This window comes from Mastigoproctus giganteus, chromosome 14 (genome assembly GCF_048544385.1).
Source record: "Mastigoproctus giganteus isolate SK-2022 chromosome 14, ASM4854438v1, whole genome shotgun sequence".
Lineage (NCBI taxonomy): Eukaryota > Metazoa > Arthropoda > Arachnida > Uropygi > Thelyphonidae > Mastigoproctus > Mastigoproctus giganteus.
In genome coordinates, this window is record NC_143588.1 from 58,776,845 (window position 1) to 58,799,531 (window position 22,687).

Here is a 22,687-nt window from a genome sequence, read left to right on the forward strand (position 1 = left end):
TACTTGACCAAACATATGGATGTGACAAACTGACCAGCACCACAAGGAAAGGACAACAAAGATATTGGAACGAAGACCAGGACAGCAGCTGATCGCTGCCTAAGCCATATGGTGACCCAGGCTGGACATCTACAGGTGCCTCCGTAGCCAGGTGGGCAGGAGCAGCAGTGCATAGCACACGCTTCTTGATTAGACCAGGGTTTCAGCCCGTGACCACCAAATACGGAGGATGCGGAAAGGTCAGGGAATGACCACCGCATATCCCTGGAGCAATATGGCCTTAGTTGCTAATGCTCCTAAAAAATGAAATAACAACAACAACAACTGGATACCTAGCCCAGCCTTCTTCCAACCCCTGTCACTGGCTGGGGGAGGTAACTTTTTGGCACCCCCCCACCTGCCATCCAAACTTCTCTCTGATGTGGCATGGGCATGCCACATTACCTAACAGGGGTCATCTCTTCTATCGACCTCTTCTACTTCTACCCCCTCAGTTTTCAGCCTCTCCTCCCTCTGACTATTATCTTTCATCTAGTGTATAGCCTCACACATCTAAATTTAAAAACATCAAAATTTTGCCCGACCTATTAGGCCTTTTAAAACATTTCTCTAGTTCAACCCCAAACCAGTGATTTCCTAACAGAAATCTCATTAAGCATTTACGTCAAATGTGTGAAAATTTTTTTTTTTTATACGCCCTAGCCACTGCAATCCCAGGAAACTAGGTGGCAGGGCCTGCCAGAGCAACTTGTAATACTGGACACACCTGGCTAGCCTCCATGTGGCGAGGTATGGGCAACATTGGGCTCCATTAGGGGCCTGGCGGCCAATAAGCTGGCCAAACAATAGCACAACACATCACACTGCACAGACATGGCCCACACATGTTCAAGTCTCTGGTTTGACAGTGTACTGTCCTCGATACAGCGAACACACGTGGAGATGGGAGAAATCCCAGATGCCGTCTGACACGAACATACCTTATACCTTATAATTACTTCAGGCTGTACAATTCAAATCTTTTCTGCAAACAGCTCACTCTGCCTAATACCACAGATGCTCAATCAGGTTGAGATCCAATGATTGAACTCCTGAAATCTTCTGCTCATGCTCCTGAAATCATTCCTGAACAATCTGTGCCTTGTGGCATTCTGCATTATGCTGCTGGAAGTAACAATTACCAGATGGATAAACTGTGGGCATGAAGGAATGTGCCTGGTCAACAACAATGTTCAAACAGCCTTTGGAAATCAGACACTGTTCATTGGTACAGGGGACCTGATGTCAGGGAGCCACAAAAAACACCCCTCCACACTACCGTACTTCCACCACCAGCCTATAGTGCTGACACCTGGCATAAATAAAGTGAAGTGTGTTTAGGGTCAAATGGCACCAGGGGGTTTCCCCCATCTCCGCATGGTATACATTGTCTTGTGATACAGAACACTGTAAAGGCCAGAGATTTAAAAGTATATGGGTACTGTTTACGTGTAATGTTGTGTATTGTTGTTCCTCTGGCCATTTAGCCACCAGACCCTTACTGAGGCCCGACGTTGCCCACACTTCGCCCCGTGGAGGCAGACCAGGTACACCAGTATTTTAAGTAAGTACTCTGGCAGATCCTGCCACCTAATTTCCTGAGATTTCAGTGGCTAGGACCTAAAAAAAAAAAAAAACCGCACACACACACACACACACACACACACACACACACACACACACACACATATGGAGTGATGATGGTGGCAGGGACAGTGCTAGAATTTGAAGGGCCGAAAGTTTTGTAGACGAAGCAATTTGGGTGTAGTTAAATTTGGAAGTATAGGGTGTTCGCTGGCACACAGATAGAGTGGGTGGGGAGACTGAAGGCTGGGGGGAAGAGATAGCAATATGGGGACGATAGAGAAGGCGACCCCAGAAAATCAGTGAGATGGGACAGTCTCCTCCCCCCCTACCAAGGGAAGGGGAGTTAAAAGGAGAACCAGGCAAGAGAGTCCGGTTCAGATTGCCAATACTGGCATTGAGCAGTGCAGCTGCACTGTCATTCATGGTCCAGTCCAGTTTTTTTTTTTTTTATGCTTGAGATGCAGGTCTAAGTTTGGGATGTTGTCTTCTAGTACAGTTCTTCTTGTTCTTGTTGTGTTTCTTCTTTTAGTCATTTTATAGTAATTAGTGAGAGTGGTTATGTGCAGTGTTTTCAGTCCTGCGAGTTGGTGGTGTTCGAAATTCGCTAGTGGGTAACCAGTGGTTTGTCTTGTGTCTGCTTTTTTCCAGGTTAAACATTAGGCTCTAGGGTAGTCGTGGTAGGGTCCTTAGTCTGGTAAACATCTCTTGGGCAAATTGTGAAAGAGCCCAGTAATGATCTTCCTCCAGCAGTATGAGGTACTCCTGATCCTTTGGGTTGAAATGGATATTCGTGATGAGATGGCAATGGTGATCTTTGTAGAAAGGGCAATCGTGCATTAAATGCTTCCAGGTTTGCTCCTCACCACAGTGGCATAGTGGTGATTCTACAATATTGAAGGTGGCTAATTTTGCATTGAAAGATCCATGCCCTGTGAGTAGAAAAGTGGTGTAGAGGCCAGGTGAGAACCAGGGTGGTTGACGTGGGTAGACTTGCAGAATGTCAGGGATAAATTTCCGGGTCACGGCGCCCTTAGTTGAGTCCGTCCATCTGGATTGCCAGATTTTTCCAAGGAAGGTTGTAAGGCATTTCTTCTCTGTTACAGTGTTATTGATTGGGTTGGTGGTGAAACCAATACAAGTCACTGTTCTTTCCTCTGAAAGGTGGTAGAATAGGCCGCAATGGATGATTTCCAGATCTAGGGGGAGACAGCTCACCAGGACCTGAAGTGCGTGCTAGCAAGCTCACAGTACAGCATTCCCTTGAGATAGTTAGTAGGATGGAGCACTGTATAGTCTCTAATTTTCTCCTATTGACTGCCGTGGTGGCTTTTTTAAACCAGACTCCTGCGGCATATGAGAGGGCTGGGATAAATATGGCTTTATAAAAGAGGGAGAGTGTTCTCTTCTTTAGGCCCCAATTCTTCTGAGTAACTCTGGCAATAAATGCTGAGTACCTCTTAATTTTTTTCTGCAGATGTACAAGATGTGGGGTGAAAGATAAGTTCTTGTCAAGGGTAAGTCTGAGATGCTTCAGTTCTGTTGCTAGTTTTATTGTGGTATCCTGTATCTTGATTTGCGATAGCCTGCTATGTTGAGAGAATCTTTCAGGAGTATCAAGGAAGTTTTGGTTGAGGAAATTCTCAGGTGATTGAGACTAACCCATTTCTGTAGTCTGTCAATGGCCCGATTTGCAGTAGCTTCCATTTGGGCTCTGCTTTCGGCCTGTAGCATGAGGACAAGATCATCTGCATATGATTGGGTATCTATTCTATCAAGGTCCAGGCCCAGGAAACTGTCCAGGAATAAGGTTCCAAATGCTTCCAGGTTTGCTCCTCACCACAGTGGCATAGTGGTGATTCTACAATATTGAAGGTGGCCCCAGTACAGAGCCCTGCGGGCACCCCCCCCCCAGATGAACAGGTCGGGGTGACTTGGCAGCAGGGAATAGTTACAGTGACCATTCTGTCAGAGAGATAGGTTTGTATGCAGTCATATAGATTGCCCGGGATATTTTCCTCCCTGAGTCTGCCGAGGACGCTTGGCCACCAAAGTGAGTCAAATGCCCCGGCAATGTCAATGGAAATGACGAGAAAATATTTTTTGTTGCAGTTTTGGGTTGCATCTGTTATGCATTCAAGAGTGTCAACCGCAGAGCGCCCCCCTCCGGAAGCCAAACTGGTTTGGGGAGGAGAGGCCTGCAGAAGCATTATAGAGAAGGTTCTCAAAGAGCTTGCTGATTACATATATATGACTCAGAGAGGTCTTGTGGCTTGATTGGGTTTTTCAGTACGAGTCTGACTTTTGCATCTCCAGTTATGAGGAAAGTGGCCTGTAGAGAGGCAGTGATTAAATAAATTTAAGATGAGGTCCGGGATATATTCCACTGCCTTTTTGATAATCTCAGGTTCAAGGTAGTCCCCTCCAGACGTTTTCCTGTTTCGCAATTTGGTCACTGCCAGAAGGAGTTCTGCATGAGTGAAAGGAGGCTCCTGGAGAGTGGGTTTGTATTTGTTGTTCTCCTCGCAGAGCTGGAACTGTTCTGGAGAGTTAGGAACCATTTGAGGAAGAAGGGTAACATCCCGAATTCCATTTATTGATTCATGCCACGTCTTGGTGTAGGTGCCCATGGGTGTTTTGATGGCTGGTATCACCTCCCCTCTGGGTAGTTTATTGGTTGTTATTTTGTATACAACTCCCCAAGGGTCAGTATTTCCAACAGTGGAGACCAGGTTCTCCCAAGACTGTTTCTTCTTTTTTCTTATAAGAGCAGTATATTCTTTCCTGATGTCACGATAACGCTGTTTTAGAATTTCCACTTCAGCTGCCGGCCAGGAGCGGCATACATGCTGGAAGTTCTTGCAGCATGCATTGACTTCGTGTCTGAGTCTTTGGAGTTCCGGGCACCACCACAGATCGGCCCCAGAGGATGGTCTCTTTCATCGGATCACAGCGGTTGCAGCTTCTGTAATAATTGTTGTTGGTCTGGTGTGAAACCTGTGTGGTCAAAGGTCCGTGCAGCCTCAGTCAGCTTCTCTCTGAAAAGTTCCCAGTTGGCTGTTTTCACTGAAAATCTGTACAGGGTGAGCTTAGGTATAGGTTGATGGGTGAGAGCATGATGTAACTGGAAGGTGATAATTCTGTGGTCTGATGGGTCCAATCTTCTCTGAGGATAGGTGGTTGGCAATGGAGCGAGTGGCCAGACTGACATCGATGGTGGCTTCCCAAAGAGAGCTTGAGAAGGTGGATGCATTGTTTGGTTGGTTAAGAATTGTGAGGCTGTTGTTGGTAAGGAATTCTTCAAGGCGTTGTCCATTTCTGGATCTGTGCCATGCCAGTGATCTACAATTGACATCGGCACAGATGATGATTTTAGCATTAGGAATTTCATGTAGGACGTTCTGCAGGTAGTTTACCGCCAGGAGGATATCTTCACCTGGTCTACAGTATAATGATATTGCATAAAAGTCCCCCAGTGGGGAGGTAATATGGGCACAGGCAGCCCATTTGTTGCACAGATGTGAGATCTTAGTCACCGTGAGGTCAGGATTGCAGACGATCGGAGCCACTCAAGGGTTGTGCTGTACCACTTTGTAGTTGAGTGGGTATCCACTCACCACTTGACTATGCAAGTATGGCTCTTGGAGGAAGAGAATGTCCAGGTTTTCCTCTTCTGCCTTTTTTCTCAGCTGGGCTGCAACTGCGATGGGCCCTTTGAGCATTGTGTTGTGCAAATTTCACTATAGTTGAGTTATAGTTTTTGGGTAGAGTCCCCATAATTTATTCTTGTTTGTTGTGCACTCTTGGCTCTAATGTACACCGGGCATTTATTGTCTCTGATCAAATGGTCGGCAGGTAGTTTTTGGGTCTTACAATTGGCACAAGTTGGAGCATCTGTCTTGTTGGGGCAGGAGTTGTAGTTGTGGCCCATGCCTGCACAGTGGCCACAGGTTGGCAAGGTCTGCACACAGTGTGTGAGTAGTATGGCCAGAGTGGCAGCATCTGAAACACTTGGGTACAGCCACATTCCTTGTGGTGGTGGCCCCAGTTTATAAAGACTATTTTGATGTTGTATAGTTTGCAGGCTTGGGGAGTGGGGAGGACAGGTCCACAACCAAGTTTGTTGAGCTTCCCATATGCGATTTTGTTTGGAATTTTGGAATGACATGGTTGGCAGGGTCTTCTTCTGGGAGTGCTTGTTGGAGATTTCTCTGGTATAGCTCCTCCCTGATGGTTGCTCGGTCAATATCTTTAGCGATATCAAAAATAGTTATTGATGGGCCTTTCCTCTTTGGGGGGGTTCAGCTAGAAGGCCTAGAGTTGGGATTGTGGTGTTCTTTAGAATCTTTGTTGCATCTGCTTCATTCTCGGTTTCAATAATTACACCAGTGTTTCTGGTCTTTCTGATAGATTTTATTTTTGTCGTCTTAAATTCGCTGGTTAGTTTGGCAATCACAGTCTCCTTAATTTGCTCACTGGTCTGAGGGACGTCGGGGGTTGCAAGTTTCAAGAGAACCAGATGTGGTGTAGGAAGAAGTGTTTTCCTTTTGGTTACGGTTGTTGGCACTGGTTGGTTTTGTTTGCTTGTATTCCTTAGTGTCTCTGCAAAGGTGGGAGCACACTGTAGCATTTGATTTGCTCCACAGTCAGTTTGGTGTCTTGCTCCTCCGTCAAGGTAGGCGTCGAGCTTCGAAATTGCTTACTCATATTTAAGATTGGTTTTGTTCCATAGTGTAACAATCTGTGCCCGTAGGTTTGTGGTTACCCGGTTAGACTGGTTTTTGAACAGGTCTTCCAGCTTGGTCTTGAGTTGTATTGCTTTCTTGAGGACAGTGCCCTCTGGTATGGTCGGATCCAGTGGGAGGTCCTGTTGTCTGGTCTCATCCAGGTCCTTTTGTATGATGGTTGTGTCCTGTGGGTCTCGCAGGTCACCCTGGCTGTGGGTCTCTATTTCTGACTTTGGTACTGTAAGTTTTGTGTACTTTCTTTTGGTGGTTGACACTAATTTCACACCCTCTGGGCCTTCCTGGGCATCCAGGATGGTCAGATCATCATTCATCACTGTGGTTGGTTCGGCAGGTGAGGTTTCCTTGTGTCCATGTGCCAGTTCTGGCAAGTTATGGTTTTGTTTGGATAAATGAGAAACAGTCTGGATAATTGGATATCTCTTGCAGATCCGCACAGAAGCTTGAAAACGTTGTCGATTGATGGGTCACACAAGTTTGTGTGGTAATTAGGGGCAGAGTAGCAGTCTATCTGCATTAATTTGGTCTGACCCCACAGGTCACGTGGGGGAGGGGAAGTGCCCAGAGGTTTATGTGACCTTAGAGAGACTGGGCTACTATCTTCTGGGGTTTTTGCAGTCGCAGAAGACGATGGTGAAAACAGTTTGTGAGTAAGGTAAGCAGGAGAGAAGGTACTGTCTGTCCATGGTAAGTCTATGACAGAAGAGGGGGGGGGGGATTGCGAAAATCATGACTGCACCGAAATTGTTCACAAAAAACCATCCAAAGATATTGGGACGCTGTCGTAGTCCGAAGTTACACAGGTGGGAGCATCGAACCACGTGGTCGGAAATAGCCCATGCTGTGGTCTATTAATTTATGTTTGATAATATTTCCAAAAGTGCCTTCAGATGGACATTCGATTTCTTTGTGGTGGTGGCACAATTCTAATTCCTGCCGAAACCGTGGGGCCAAAAACAGCAGTTCACATCCAGTATCCCGGCACACTGCGAATGTGTCGCCGACGAATTCCTTGTCACAAGAGAAACTATATTCATCATAACGCAGAGGCACATGACATTCAGTAATGTCTTTTAAGTTTTTGTTTTCTCATTTGAGTGTAATAGGGAGAAGCAGGTGATCGTGGGAGGGCAATTACTGCCAGAGGCGTAGAGTGCAACTAAGTAGCGCTCACTAAAGGGAAGCTTAAGCAACAAGTGACCTACAGCTATGATTGTACTCACACAGGGGGTCACCCTCCCCAGTCAATAGTGCAGTTCAACCGTGGTAGCAACAGAAATATGTGTTTGCCACACTCTCCAATTCTAGAACAATGCCACCAAGGTGGGCAGACACATTGTTACTAGCGTTGGATACAAATGAGTTGAAATGCATGAAAGCAGCCCAGAAAAACGAAAAACTGATCTCACCATTGAGCTCTTCTTCCTTAGTAACCCTTGTATGGCACAAATCCAAAAGCTGAAACTATTTTTAACTGATTAAAACTATCAATATGCACAGAGTGATTTGCAGCACATGTTACCAAGAAGGCAGCCATGATTGGGACCTGACACCTGACATAATGGGTCCATTTATTCTCGCTGCTGTCACTGTACCCTTAGCCTGCCACCAGCATAGAACAACTGGAACTGGGATTCATTGGGCTAGCAATCTTTTTCCACTCCTCAAATGTCTTGTATCGGTGGTCCCATATCATTGTCCCTCTAGCTGTTTAGATTTATCTGACATGAGTAGAACCCAGTTAAGGTTGTCTGCTGATACACTATATCTGTGACAAGGTCCAAAGCAATGTGCATTCTGATATACTCAACTATTATTATTTTCATCCTACATTGGCTTCTCACATAGACAAGCTGTCTCTGACCATAGCACTGTCATTGGTTGGATGTTCTCTGGTTGTTGAACTAGTCTCAGTACATTTTAGACACTGTTGAGCATGACTACCATAGCAGGTAGCAGTGTTCTTGATACTTGCACTGACATGTATGAAAAATATCTGGCAGTAACTTTCATATTATGCTCAAAGTCACCTACTTTGAGCATGGTCTTATATTCACCCTTTTGACTGATCACATTTGAACTTTTCAAAAATGTTTAAAACAAGTTCAAGACAGGCCACATTTTGACCTCGACTGAATGTGGCTTTTTTACATTTTTAACCAATTCTCTCTATGAATTGCATGTGTGTGTGTGTGTGTGTGTGTGTGTGTGTGTGTGTTTTTTTGTTAGTTGTTGGCGCATCGGCTTCTGTGGCCATATTGCACCTCCCAAGGTTTTTGCATTTTCTACTCTGGTCCAAGCCCGAGGTGGGATTCGAACCGGCAACCTTTGGTTTCCAGGAAGGCACTTTACCCACCTAGCCCGGTCAGTGTGTGTGTGTGTGTATATATGCATGCATACATGCTCTCTCTCTCTCTCTCTGACTACCTGCTTTAAATAGCTGCCTAGTATGCTGCACATAATGCTGTCCCTGCTGGAGAGATTAATTCTTTGGATGATTAGCATTAGCATTAGTAGAGGCATATGGTGCAAGAAAGCAAGCTTATTCAGCATCAGCCAAAAAAAAAAAAAAAAAACAACCACTACTCCCATTTCACCCCTCCGTTCGTTTGAAATACCTATCCAGCTGAGCCTTAAATTTGTTTAGGCTATCAACTTCAACAACAAGCGATGGGAGTCTATTCCACAAACCAACTGCCCGCTGGCTAAAGGCAAATTTCCGCACATCTATCCGACATCCGTCCTTCCTCAATTTGAATTTATGCCCTCTCAGGTGATTATTCTGAGCAAGAGGAAGAATCCCATCGACATTGAGCATGCTCAAGCCATTCAAAGCCTTATACACCTCTATCAGATCACCTCGCCGATGCCTAGTCTCCAGGCTCTGTAATTTGCAAAACTTAAGCCTTTCTTCATAAGAGCAACCCTTTGTTCCATTCACTAATCTTGTTGCCCTTCTCTGTACTCGTTCCAGCAGCTCTACATCCTTCTTGAAATGAGGCCTCCAGACCTGTATACAGTACTCAAGGTGTGGCCTGACCAATGCCTTATACATGGGAATAATCACATCCCTGTCCCTGCTAGAAAAATTCCTGTATATCATTGACAAGACACCATGAGCTACTCTTGCAGCTCGTCTGCACTGCTCAGAGAACTTCATATCTGCCTGCACAATTACCTCCAGGTCCTTTTCATTCTCTACCACTGTCAGCGTAGTACCACAGAGTTGATACGTTGATCTGGGGTTACTGTTTCCCATATGTAGTACTTTACATTTGTCAATGTTAAACTTCATTTGCCACCTCTCAGCCCATCTGCTCAACCTTTCCAGATCCTGTTGCAGCAGCATAGTATCAGTAGTGTCCTTAACAACCCTGCCAACCTTGGTATCGTCTGCAAACTTGGACATTAAGCCTGATACACCATCGTCAATATCATTTATAAATACAGAAAACAACAATGGACCCAACACTGAACCCTGAGGAACTCCACTAATAACATTAGTCCACGTTGAGCAGTGTCCATTGATTACCACTCTCTGTCTTCTGCCACTCAACCATCCCTTTATCCATAACAGCAATTTGCCTCCAATGCCACACTTCTCCAATTTGTGCAGCAGTCTTCCATGCGCAACAGTATCAAAAGCCTTTCTAAGATCCAAATATATAATATCAAAGTTATTCCCTGCATCCAGTTCTTTTGTGACTACATCATAGTATCCAATCAAATTGGTCAGACAAGACCTGCCCTTAACAAAACCATGCTGTGTCTGAGCTATAACTGAATTCTTGTCCAGATAATCCTGCAGTGCTTCTTTAACCAGTGCCTCCATTAATTTTCCTGGAACCGAAGTTAAACTAACAGGTCTATAATTACTTGTGTCAGCCTTTGATCCTCCTTTTGGAATTGGGGTTACATTTGCACATCTCCAGTCCATGGGTACCTCCCCTGAGTCCAAAGAAGCTCTCCTAATTATGGCTAGGGGTTTGCTTACTTCCTTTGCTGCCTCCTTTAATATAACTGGATAGATCCCATCCACCCCGGGTGCCTTTTTTATGTTTATCCTCAACAATTTCTCCTCCACTTTCCTCTCAGTTATTAGAAAATCATCTAGCTCACTGCCGATGTTTACTTCACCTACGACATTCCCCTTCCTGAATAACTCCTCATGTGTGAATGTAGATGCAAAATCTCGTTTAGATTGTTAGCCACCTGAGCTGGATCCTCAACTGTTGATCCATCAACATCCAGTGGACCAATCTGATTCATCCCTTTCCTTCTTGAGTTTAAATAGGTAAAGAACTCTTTTCTGTTTTTCTTTGTATCCTTTACCAAGGATTTCTCATAATCTGCCTTTGCCTGCCTAATCTCCTTTGTGACTTGGTTACAGACCAACTTATATCTATCATAGGCTTCCATGTCACCCATTAATTTGTATGTATCCCATGCATTTTTCTTCTCTGCCATATGTCTCATTAGTTCATCTGACAACCATTTAGGCCTGAACCTTGAACAATATTTCTTGGTTGGTATGTAAAGCCTGGTAGCTTCCAAGATTAGTTCCTTGAATGCTTCCCATTTTGAATTTGCTGTTGGTAACATCATCAGTTGGTCCCACTGTATAGAATTTAAATACTGTCTCAGACCATCATAGTCGCCTTTACGAAAGCAAAAACCCTTCCCTTTACCTCTGATGGTAGTTACCTCCTTGAGTAAATCCCACTTCAGCACACTGTGATCACTGCCACCCAGTGGTTCCTTTATCTGCAGATTCCTAATGCATGAAGAATCACTACTGATAATCAGATCAAGAGTATTACTCTCTCTAGTTGCCTCCCAAACATGCTGGTGTAGAAAACAATCATCCAATAAATCCACAAAAGCCTTGCTAGTGTGTGAGTGACCAACCCACAAATTCCAGTCAATATCTGGGAAATTAAAATCCCCCATTATAAGACTCTCTGATTTACTGGCCCACTATTTCCCTGTACAGTTTCTTATTATACTCATCAGAGTCATTAGGCCTATAGCACACTCCTACTCTCAATTTTGATTTACCTATGCTTATGTCACACCAAACTGACTCGACACTGCCCTGTCCATCAATGTCGACTGGCTTCACTTCCTTGGATTTTGTGTGTTTTTTAACTAATAGCATAACCCCTCCTCCCCTCCTGTCCTGTCTATCCTTTCTATACACATTGTACTCCCCAAATTCCAGTTTTGCATTCCTTATATCTGTGTGACACCACGTCTCTGATATCCCAACAATATCTGCCTTTGATGTTTTGAGCAATACCTCAAATTCATCAAATTTATTTACTAAACTCCTAGCATTGGTGTACACGCAAGTATACATGCACCTGTTTCTATTCTTAGCTACCCTAACACAACCCATGTGTTTACTTGTACCGCAATGACTTCCAGCAGTCTCTGAAATATCCTGCATCTTGTTTTTCAGGCTTCTGCTCATTCCAATAGAAGCAGTGCAAGAATCTCTTTCACCTCTGCCAGTGGCTACTGCTAATCCATTAGTCTTTGTCTCCCCCCAAGCTAGCAGTTTTCCGACCCACCTAACACTGCCTCGATAGCATCAGCAAATATTCTTGCACCCTTTCTATTTAAGTGTATCCCATCCCTGTAGAAGCAATCTCTCCTGTTAACAAGTACAGACCAGGCTGAAAAAAATTCTACCCCTTGAGCCTTGCACAATGTTTCCAGGGCCGAATTGATCGACAAGGCTCTCATCATATACTCCCTCCTATCGTGTCTGGGCAGAATTGCAGACACTTTCAAATTCAACCCTACTTCACGGCTTTTTTTCAACAGTGACCTGTACTTGTTAAGTAATTCCGCTGGTCTCCTACTCTTAATATCATTAGTGCCAACGTGTACAACTATATCACCTTTTGTGCCCTTAAAAGATGATATCTGCTCTACAACGTCATCAACCTTTGCCCCTGGCAGACATACCCTGGTCCTGTTCCACCTATCCTTTTTACAAAGCATGTTCCCCGTTTCCCTGACAGTAGAGTCACCAACAACTACTAGTTCCTGTGGGACCAGCGCATTCTACCTTGGGGGCTGCCTCTGTGTTGCAAGATGACCAAGTGCAAGCTCTGGCGTTGATGTGGGCAGCTGAGAGCTTGATGGGCCCCTCAATTTATTTCCTTCGAGGGCATCCACCCTGTGCTTCAAGGTCTCATATAGGCCCATAACAACGCCGAGTTGTCGCCTAATTTCCTTGCACTCCTTGCATCGTGCACACACAAAGACATCCCCCATGGCAGTATCATGTCCCGTACCCGATTGCTCCGCAAACATCAAGCAAACAGTGCATCTTAAAAGGCTGTGATTCAGAGGGCAACTGCCCCCCCTCAGTTCTCCCCTGAGTCACAGCACTCCCATTAGCTTGAGCCTTTTGCTTTGCTGCTCTGGTCAGAGTCATGATTTCGATTTAAATGTCAATAAAATTACAATTTCAGAACAAAATTAAAACCTTAAACTTGTATCTTAACACAGTTATAACGCTATATTTATTTTTCAGTATCGAGTGTTATCTACGAGTTCCCTTTATATAACTTCCGTATCAAGTATGTATTAATTATTTGTTACGTTTGTACTCTAAGTCGTTATATATATATATATATATATATATAGTTAAAAGTACAATTTAATTGACAATGAAGTTTAACAAGATTAATAGATCTACTGATTAATTGACAATATTATATTATGCACTATACTAAACAAAGCTAATGCTATCGAATTCCGGATATGCTGTATCGCGTTTCAGTAACGAGTGTTATCTACGAAAAATTCCTTTATATAACTTCCGTATCAAGTTATGTATTAATTATTTATTTTTACTAATTATTTATGTTCCGTAACCTAAGTGGTTATATGTATAGTTAAAAGTACAATTTAATTGCCAATGAAGTTCAACAAGATTAATAGATTTTACTGATTAATTTTCACGTAACAATGGCGGCTGTTTATGAACGGTAAACACGTGGATTTGATACCCTTTCCGATACTAAGTAATACCTACAAATCTCTATCTAAGTTACTTTAACTTTAAGTACCGTAAATAGGAATATAAAGCTACTCTAGAAATAAGTTAATATGTCAATTTAAACTAATAAAGCAGAAAATAAATCAGAAAAAACTTCTCTGTTCCAAGAGCGGCAGAAAGGCACGTCCGCACAGGAAACTCTTGTCCTCAAACGTGCTTGGGACCCCTCAAACATGATGGGAATATATGTCAAATTTATCACTTAGTGTATACTCTGCAGTAAATATATCAGCTGATAAGGTTTACAGAATGGAGCATTCACCTTTTAAAGAGTTACTTGGTAATATGCACAAATTTTAAGAAGAATACAAATTCTACGAATATTAGTTTTTCAGGTGTCAAAAAATATGCATTATGAAGTCTACGATTAAAATTGAAGCACACAGAGTGATGCAGACAGGCCATCAATGATCCACTGCCCAAATATAATGTATCAAATTAGAAGAGTGTTCATATGACTGCTTTACATTATAAATGGGGTAAAAAAATAAAATCGATTCAGTTGCTTTTGAAAATTAAAAATATAAATTGAACTCTTGTCCTCTCCTTTTCCATTTTCAATTACTTTTCCCATGGAAAAAAAAGTAAATGCATTTTTTTTGTGATAAAAATTTAATATCATAAAAATATACTGCCATTTCAAATAAAGAACCAATCTGATCATAATATGCAAACTTTTAAATGGAGTCAAATATCTATTATGGGTGGCTTTAACACCAAAAACCCTCCCTTAAGTATATCACTGCTTAAATATTTTAAAGATTTTCATGATGATGATAAAAACCAGAACAGGTCACACAGAGAAAGCAGGGCACCCCGGTGCATCAAAACAAGGGGTGCCAAACTGTAGGATTTAAAAATAATATAATATACATATTTTTTTATTGCTTTAACTTTTAAATACTGAAAAATAAGTGAGTACAACATACATTTTGCAGTATTTCATTATTTATTTATTCACTGTAAAATTATAATGTTTATTTATGGGACAGGGAACAAAATTTTTATTTTTTATTTTTTTATTATCAGCACAATAACTAGTTATTGTGCTGATAATACTTCAAGAACACTTTGATAATGTAAATTCAAAATAATTGATAGCATTATGTTTCAAAGTGTATTCAGTTCTAACTGCCATTTTTTCATGGAAACCAACCACAAACACAAAGCATGTCAAAATCTATAGTATAGTGGATGTATTGAGGGTTGAGAAACTAGAAACTTGTTGACACTGTTCTTTAATTTCCTAGATTGTAATTTTCTGGAAATATATATGAAGGAATTTTTCTTCAAAGAATAAAATAGAGGAAGAGTTCAGTGAATTTGGAGATGAACTGTGAGAGGAAATATCTATGGAAAAGTTATGTATTAAAAATGGAACACCTTTAGTTGAATACTGTGGAAAAATTTCACATATTTTTTAAATCCATGTCGAAGGTTTAAAAAATTTATAGAAGGGCTACAAAAAAACAAACAAAAAACATCTTCTGTGAAAAGAAGACCATGGAGCGAAAATCATCTTACTTTGGAGAAACTAAAACCAAATGGAATATAGACTTAATTATATTAATAATTTCAGTAAAATTCATATATAATTCTGCTAGTAAATTTTAATTGATTGCATATTCATAAGGAAAAGTATAGAATTTTTCATGCAGCTTGTTCAATATTTTCCCACATGTGTCTATTCTAATTAAATTTAAAGATCTCACAGTAACTAATATTTCAATTTATTCTGATGTCTTACCTCAGATTTTTTTGATACCTGCACATAAAAGCTACCCTCATTTACCGATGCATTAATTTTTTTGACAGCCTCAGTTAGAGTGTCCCCTCTGTCAGGAGTTGGAAGTGAACTTTTAACATGTATGCGGTCCATCAAAACAAAGTACAACACTAAATAGTTTGCAGATGGATCAACCTAAAATTCATTAAATATTTGAAGATATTAAAATTGTATAATTAAATTGTTACTTTTAATTATCTTTTATTGTATATAACAGAGCTATGGAGCTCAATACGTTCTATGTTGATATCAATATTTGTAGAAGAATAAGAGAAATTTATCTCAATATGATACATAGAACACTTCTTTATGATAATCTCCAGAAATTAAATGTTGATATCAATATGTTGATATCATTATTTGTAGAAGAATAAGAGAAATTTACCTAAATATGATACATAAAACACTTCTGTATGATAATCTCCGAAATTAAAATGAATCAAAGATTAACGCAAAATGAATACAGTAAAAAATCAATTGAACACAATTCAAAAATTAACTAAAATTCAAAAAACAATTTAAAAAAATTAAATAAAAAATCAATTAAAATTAAATGTAAAGTTTTAAAACTGATTTTCCTTCCTTTTCCGATTTTTCTTCCTAAGGAAGGTAAAATGGGTTTTCAAAATTTAAATTTAACTTTAATTTATTTTTTACTGTAATCATTTTGCATTAATCTTTGATTCATTAAAATTTCTGGAGAGTATCATATGGAAATGTTCTATGTATCATATTGAGGTAAATTTCTCTTATTCTTCTATAAATTATCATTTATATAAACATCAACTTAAAACAAAACTAAATGATAAAAATTTTATCATTTTCTGTGTTATTAGAATTTTATCTTAAGTCTAGTGTAAAGAAATGTAAAATCAAATATCAAATCATAGCCTTCCGAAAAAAAAAAAAAATTGGGATGGCAGTTTTTTAATCATGGACAATGTAAAAGCTTAACATCTTGTGTGCATGAAGGTGACATATAAAAATGTATACATTTTCCAATCAAAATAATAGAAACTGAACCTTGATATCTCTTAGGACCTTAATCTCCCCAATTATAGCTTGAATTTGACATTAGCAGGGCACATGATGCAAGAAAGCAAGCTTATATAGCATCAGCCAAAAAAAAAAAACAAACAAACATAGACCCTTCTCATTTCACCCATCCATTCACTCCAAATGTTTGTCTAGTTCTGTTTGAATCTCTTTAAGCTATCAACTTCTACAACAACAGATGGAAGTTTGTTCCAGCAATCAACCACCCATTGGCTAAAGACAAACTTCTGCGCATCTATCCTGCAACTGTCTTTCCTCAATTTGAATTTATGCCCTCTCAGGTGATTATTCTGAGCAAGAGGAAGAATCCCATCAGCATTGAGCATGCTCAAACCATTATACAACTCAATCAGATCACCTCGCAGGGGCCTAGTCTCCAGACACTGCAATTTGCAAAACTTAAGCCTTTCTTCGTAAGAGCAATCCTCCGTTTCATTCACTAATCTTGTTGTCCTTCTCTGTACTCATTCCAACAGCTCTACATCCTTCTTAAAATGAGGCCTCCAGACCTGTATACAGTACTCAAGGTGTGGACTGACCATTGCCTTATTTATTTATTTTTTTTTATGTAAACCCCAAACACGAGAGGTATTAGAACCTATAGTACTTAGAACCCTGCTTCGGTTGGAGGTTGAGAAGATGAAAGAAGATATTTGTTGACCTTGGACTTGAACTTCTGTAGACTGTAATTTTCAGGAAATACGTATGAAGGTAGGTTGTTCCAGAAAATGGCAGCTGAATGAATAAACAAAGAAGATGAAAAGTTGGTTCTGTGAGTTTGAAGTTGGACAGTAAATGGATGCACATGTTCGGACTGTTTTGAAAGAGAGAGCAGGAATTATAGAAGCGAATTCAGAAGAACAGTGCCCATGGAAGTATCTGTAGCAGTCATGGAGTCATGCAGCAGAAACAGTACATCTAAGAGAGAGCAAGTGCAGAGACTCTGTTAGAGATGAATCATTAATTAACCTAACTGCCCTCTTCTGAATGGAATCAAGAAGCCTGAGAGAGGTTTTGGGGACACCACCCCAGATGTGGGAACAATATTCCATGGCAGGGCGGATTTGCGATTTATCCAGAGTGAGCAGCTGTTTGGAAGAAAAGTAACGCTGAGAGTGAAAAAGAAAACCAAGTTTTTTAGATGCAGAGGAAGCAATATTTGTAATGTGCTTGTGCCAAGAGAGAGATTAGAAGTCAGGGTAATCCCCAAAAGAGATATATCATTTTGCCTAGAAATCGGAGTGTCATTAAAGATAAGCATAGGAGCAGAAGAATCCTTTTTGCGAGATATAAGAGAAAACTGAGTTTTAGAAGGGTTGAAATCAACTAAGTTGTCTTTGCCCCACTGGAGAATTACCTGGAAATCGGCATTTAAGGAATTGGTAGCAGATTTTCGAGAAGTTGAAGCTGATTGAACAGGGCAAGGTTTCTCAAAATGGAAAGTGGAATGCAATGTGCTATCATCAGCAAAACTATGGATAGGATTTCTAGTCAATGGAAGGTCATTAATATACAAGAAGAAAAGAGTGGGAGAAAGAACTGAACCTTGGGGGGACACCGGCATTAGTGGAGAAGTTAGAAGACAGAGTGCCATCTACCATCACCCTCAGTGAGTGATCAGAGAGAAAACTGGATAACCAATTATTAAAAACAGTTGGCAAACCATAAGAGATTTCATATTAATCACCTGAGAGGTGAATAATTACCTCCCATCAACATTGAGCATGCTCAAACCATTCAAGGCTTTATACACCTCTATCAGATCACCTCGCTGGTGCCTAGTCTCCAGACACTGTAATTTGCAAATCTTACGCCTTTCTTCGGCACCCCCTTTGTTCCATTCACTAATCTTGTTGCCCTTCTCTGTACTCATTCCAGCAGCTCTACATCCTTCTTGAAATGAGGCCTCCAGGCCTGTATACAGTACTCTAGGTGTGGTCTGACCATTGCCTTATACAAGGGAATAATCACCTTTTTATCTCTACTAGAAAAACTCCTGTATATCATTGACAAGATACCATGAGTTACTCTTGCAGACCATCTGCACTGTTCAGAAAACTTCATATCTGCCTGCACAATTATCCCCAGGTCCTTTTCATTCTCTACCACTGTCAGTATACCACACAGTTGATACATTACTTTGGGGTTATTGCTTTCCATATGCAGTACTTTACATTTGTTAATGTTAAACTTCAGCTGCCTCCTCTCAGCCCATCTGCTCAACTTTTCTAGATACTATTGCAGCAAAGTACTGTCATTAGTGTTATTAACAACCCTGCCGAACTTCATATTGCCTGCAAACTTGGACATTAAGCCTGATATACCATCATTAATAAATACAGAAAATAAAAATGTACCCAACAGTAAACACTGGGGGGGACTATACTAATAACATCAGTCCACAAAGAGCAGTGTCCATTGATTACCACTCTCTGTCTGCTCCCACTCAACCATCCCTTTATTCATACCAGCAATTGCCTCCAATGCCACACTGCTCCAATTTGTGCAGCAGCCTTCCATGTGCAACAGTATCAAAAGCCTTTCTAAGATCCAAATATATGATATCAAAATTATTCTTTGCATCCAGTTCCTTTGTGACTACATCACAGTATCCAATCAAATTGGTCAGACAAGACTTCCCCTTATCAAACCTATGCTGTGTCCGAGCTTTAACTGAAGTTTTGTCTAGATGATCCTGCAGTGTTTTAACCAGAGCCTCCATTAATTTCCCTGGAACAGAAGTCTAACTAACAGGTCTGTAATTATTTGTATCACCCTTTGATCCTCCTTTGTGAATTGGGGTTACATTTGGACATCTCCAGTCCATGAGTACCTCCCCTGAGTACAAGGAAGCTCTCATAATTATGGCTAAAAAGTAAAAAAGTAAAGTGCAGCCATTATCAACCCACTGCAGGATGGAAGCCTCCTCAACAATTCATGCTGAGGGAAATGGACCATAATCTGCCACGCTGGTCCAGTGCGGGTTGGCAGATCGACTGTATTCAGCAGTCAGGGGCTTGAAACCCGATCTACTCAAAGAGCGTGTGCTACTGCACTCCCGCCCCTGCCCACTCGGCTACGGAGGCGATTTATGGCTCCGTAATTATGGCTAATGGTTTGCTTACTTCCTTTGCTGTCTCCTTTAATATAACTGGATATTTCTTATGTTTACCTTCAACAATTTCTCCACCACTTTTCTCTCATTTATTACAAGATTATCTAGCTTACTGCCAGAGTTTAATACACCTCTGGAATTCTGCTCCCTGAATAACTCCTCATGTGTGAATGTGGATGCAAAATACTCATTTAGTTTGTTAGATACCTGCTGAGCAGGATTATCAACAGTTGAACCACTGATATCAAGTGGACCAATCTGATTCATGCCCTTCCTTTTCGAATTTACATAAGTAAAGAACTCTGCTATTTTTCTTTGCATCCTTTGCCAAGAAAAATAGCAAAGATGCCTGCCTAACCTCCTTTGTGACTTGGTTTTTTTTTTTTTTTTTAAGGTAGTTGTTGGCACATTGGCTTCTGTGGCCATAATGCATCTCCCAAGGTTTTTGCAGTACTGTGATCCAAGCCCGAGGCGGGATTCGAACCCGCGACCTTTGGGTTGCCAGGCAGGCATTTTACCCACCCGGCCGGCTAGCCTGGTCGGCTTTGTGACTTGGTTACAGACCAGCTTATATCTATCACAGGCTTCCATGTCACCTGTTAATTTATATGTATCCCATGCATTTTTCTTCTCTGCCATATGTCTAATTAGTTCATCTGACATCTATATAGGCCTAAACCTTGAACAATATTTCTTAGTTGGTATGAAAAGTCTAGTAGCTTCCAAGATTAATTCTTTGAATGCTTCCCATTTTGAATTTGCTGTTGGTAACATCATCAGTTGGTCCCACTGTATAGAATTTAAATGCTGTCTCAGACCACCATAGTTACCTTTATGAAGCAAAAACCCTTCCCTTTACTCCTGATGGTAATTACCTCTTTGAGTAAATCCTGATGGTAATTACCTCTTTGAGTAAATCCCACTTCAGCACACTGTGATCACTGCCACCTAGTGGTTCCTTTATCTGCAGATTCGTAATGCATGAAGAATCACTACTGATAATCAGATCAAGGGTATTACTCCCTCTAGTTGCCTCCCAAACATGCTGTTGTAAATCCACAAAAGCCTTGCTAGTGACCAACCAACAAATTCCAGTCAATATCTGGGAAATTAAAATCCCCCATTATAAGACACTATGATTCACTGGCAAACAATATTTCTCTGTACAGTTGTTAATTATATTCATCAGAGTCATTAGGCCTATAATACACTTCTACTCTCAATTTTGCTTTCAGAGTGATTATGTCACACCAAACTGACTCGACACTGCACTGTCCAACCATGTCGACTGGCTGTACTTCCTTGGAGTTTATGTGTTTCTTAACTAATAGCATAACCCCTCCACCCTTCCTTTGCTATCTATCCTTCCTGTACAAATTGTACTTCCAAAGTTCCATTTCTGCATTCCTTATATCTGTGTGACACCATGTCTCTGATATCCCAACAATATCTGACTTTGATGATTTGACCAACACCTCAAATTCATCAAATTTATTTACCAAACTCCTAGCATTGGTGTACATGCAAGTATACATGCACCTGTTCCTATTCTTTGCTACCCAGTTCCTATTCTAATGACTCCCAGCAGTCTCTGAAATCCCCTGCATCTTGTTATCCAGGCTGCTGCTCATTCCAATAGAAGCTGTGCAAGAATCACTTTCACCTCTGCCAGCAGCTACTGTTAATCTATCAGTCTGTGTATCTCCCCCAAGCTAGCAGTTTTCCGACCCACCTAACACTGCCTCGATAGCATCAGCAAATATTCTTGCACCCTTTCTATTTAAGTGTATCCCATTGCTGTAGAAGCAGCCTCTCCTGTTAACAAGCACAGACCAGGCTGAGAAAAATTCTCTTCTGTACTGATGCATTACTTATTTGAGGTAATGCGATACATAGTAACTCATTTTGAAGGTAGTCACAACATGAGATACAATTAAATCGATGCCTTTACACTTAATTATGTAGTTTTTAATTATGAGTTCACTATGGTGCTCTACACCGATATTTTTTAATAAACAAAGTTAATGTAATAAAAATATAATCATAAGTGACACTTCGAACTTTTTTTTTTTTGTTGAGGATTCCTAGTGTAACAGGGAGTCCTGAAAAACTGGTATTCATATGCATAAAAATTTTTTCTTACGCTCAGTTTTTGAACTCTAAGAGGTGATATCAAATTGCCTGTTGCAGTGAGAACCTTTTGCACAGAATTAAGAAATACCTGCACTTTTTCCATAACAATTGCTACTAATCCACCAGAACCTGTAAAAAGAATTATAGAATTCATAATAGGAGTATAACTTTAAAATTCATTAATAACAATAACATACATATTTTGAAACATATCAAGAACACATTCTACTTAAGGTTATCTCATGCCATAAAATTAATATTAAAATACATAATATTCAGCTTTTAAAATGGACAAACTGAAAACAAGTTTAAAAATGTGAATTAGATGCATACTTAATGATCATCTGAATTAATTATAATTCAGTAATTTCAAATAATTTCTAACAAATTGGATATTTTCAGTGTGGTATAAATTATGATGATATATTTTGCATTAAAAATAAAGTGCAATAATATATGTGTGCATGAATGAGTTATTTAATATATTTTGTGTAACTGACATTTCATTAATATAAGTGTTGACAGCTGAACACGTATGGAATTTCCTAATGCACTGCATGCAAAATAATATTTAGAATTGGACAGACACTTTTTTATGAAACTGCATGATATTTTTATGAACTGCAGCTCTTGAATCATAAATTAAGAATAGTGGAAATAAAATACATAAATAATAAGAAAAAATTAAAAGAGATTATCTAACAAAGGTGTATGTGCATTTTCATAAAAAAACTTGTTATAATGTAAAATCAAGAAAAACTAATGTCATTTGAAGGTTTCACTCAACTGGCATTGGCCTTTTGATCATCAGCTGACATAATAAGAAAACATGTCAAGATTATAGATCTTTTTGCATACTGTTTAATGAAATATATTACTTGAGACTCATTAACTGAAATGCTAATATTATTATATCCTACAACACTCAGGTTATCGTGACCACCGCATATCCCCGGAGCAATATGGCCTTAGTTGCTAATGCTCCTAAAAAAAACAAATAACAAACAACACTCAGGTTATAAAAATTGCATCACCCTGACTTTTCATAGACGGGTTCTGGAAAGGTCTCAATTTTTCTTCTTCAGAGTATGTTTTGTCCTGATTTTCATCCCTGGAAATCTGGTCATCCTAAGCATGGGTTTTAATGAGGGACA

General features: G+C 40.3%; 1 protein-coding gene across 1 annotated transcript in view; it reads right to left on the reverse strand.

The window, feature by feature from the left end:
- Positions 1 to 444: 444 nt before the first annotated feature.
- Positions 445 to 22,687, reverse strand: part of LOC150075153 (uncharacterized) — a 130,177-nt gene continuing 107,934 nt past the window's right edge. Inside the window, exons 11-13 of the mRNA XM_090388381.1 lie at positions 21,544 to 21,662; positions 15,191 to 15,364; positions 445 to 531 (exon numbers count right to left, since the gene is read on the reverse strand). Of these exons, the coding sequence (XP_090244507.1) occupies positions 445 to 531; positions 15,191 to 15,364; positions 21,544 to 21,662 (380 nt within the window). The remainder of the gene's footprint in view (positions 532 to 15,190; positions 15,365 to 21,543; positions 21,663 to 22,687) is intronic.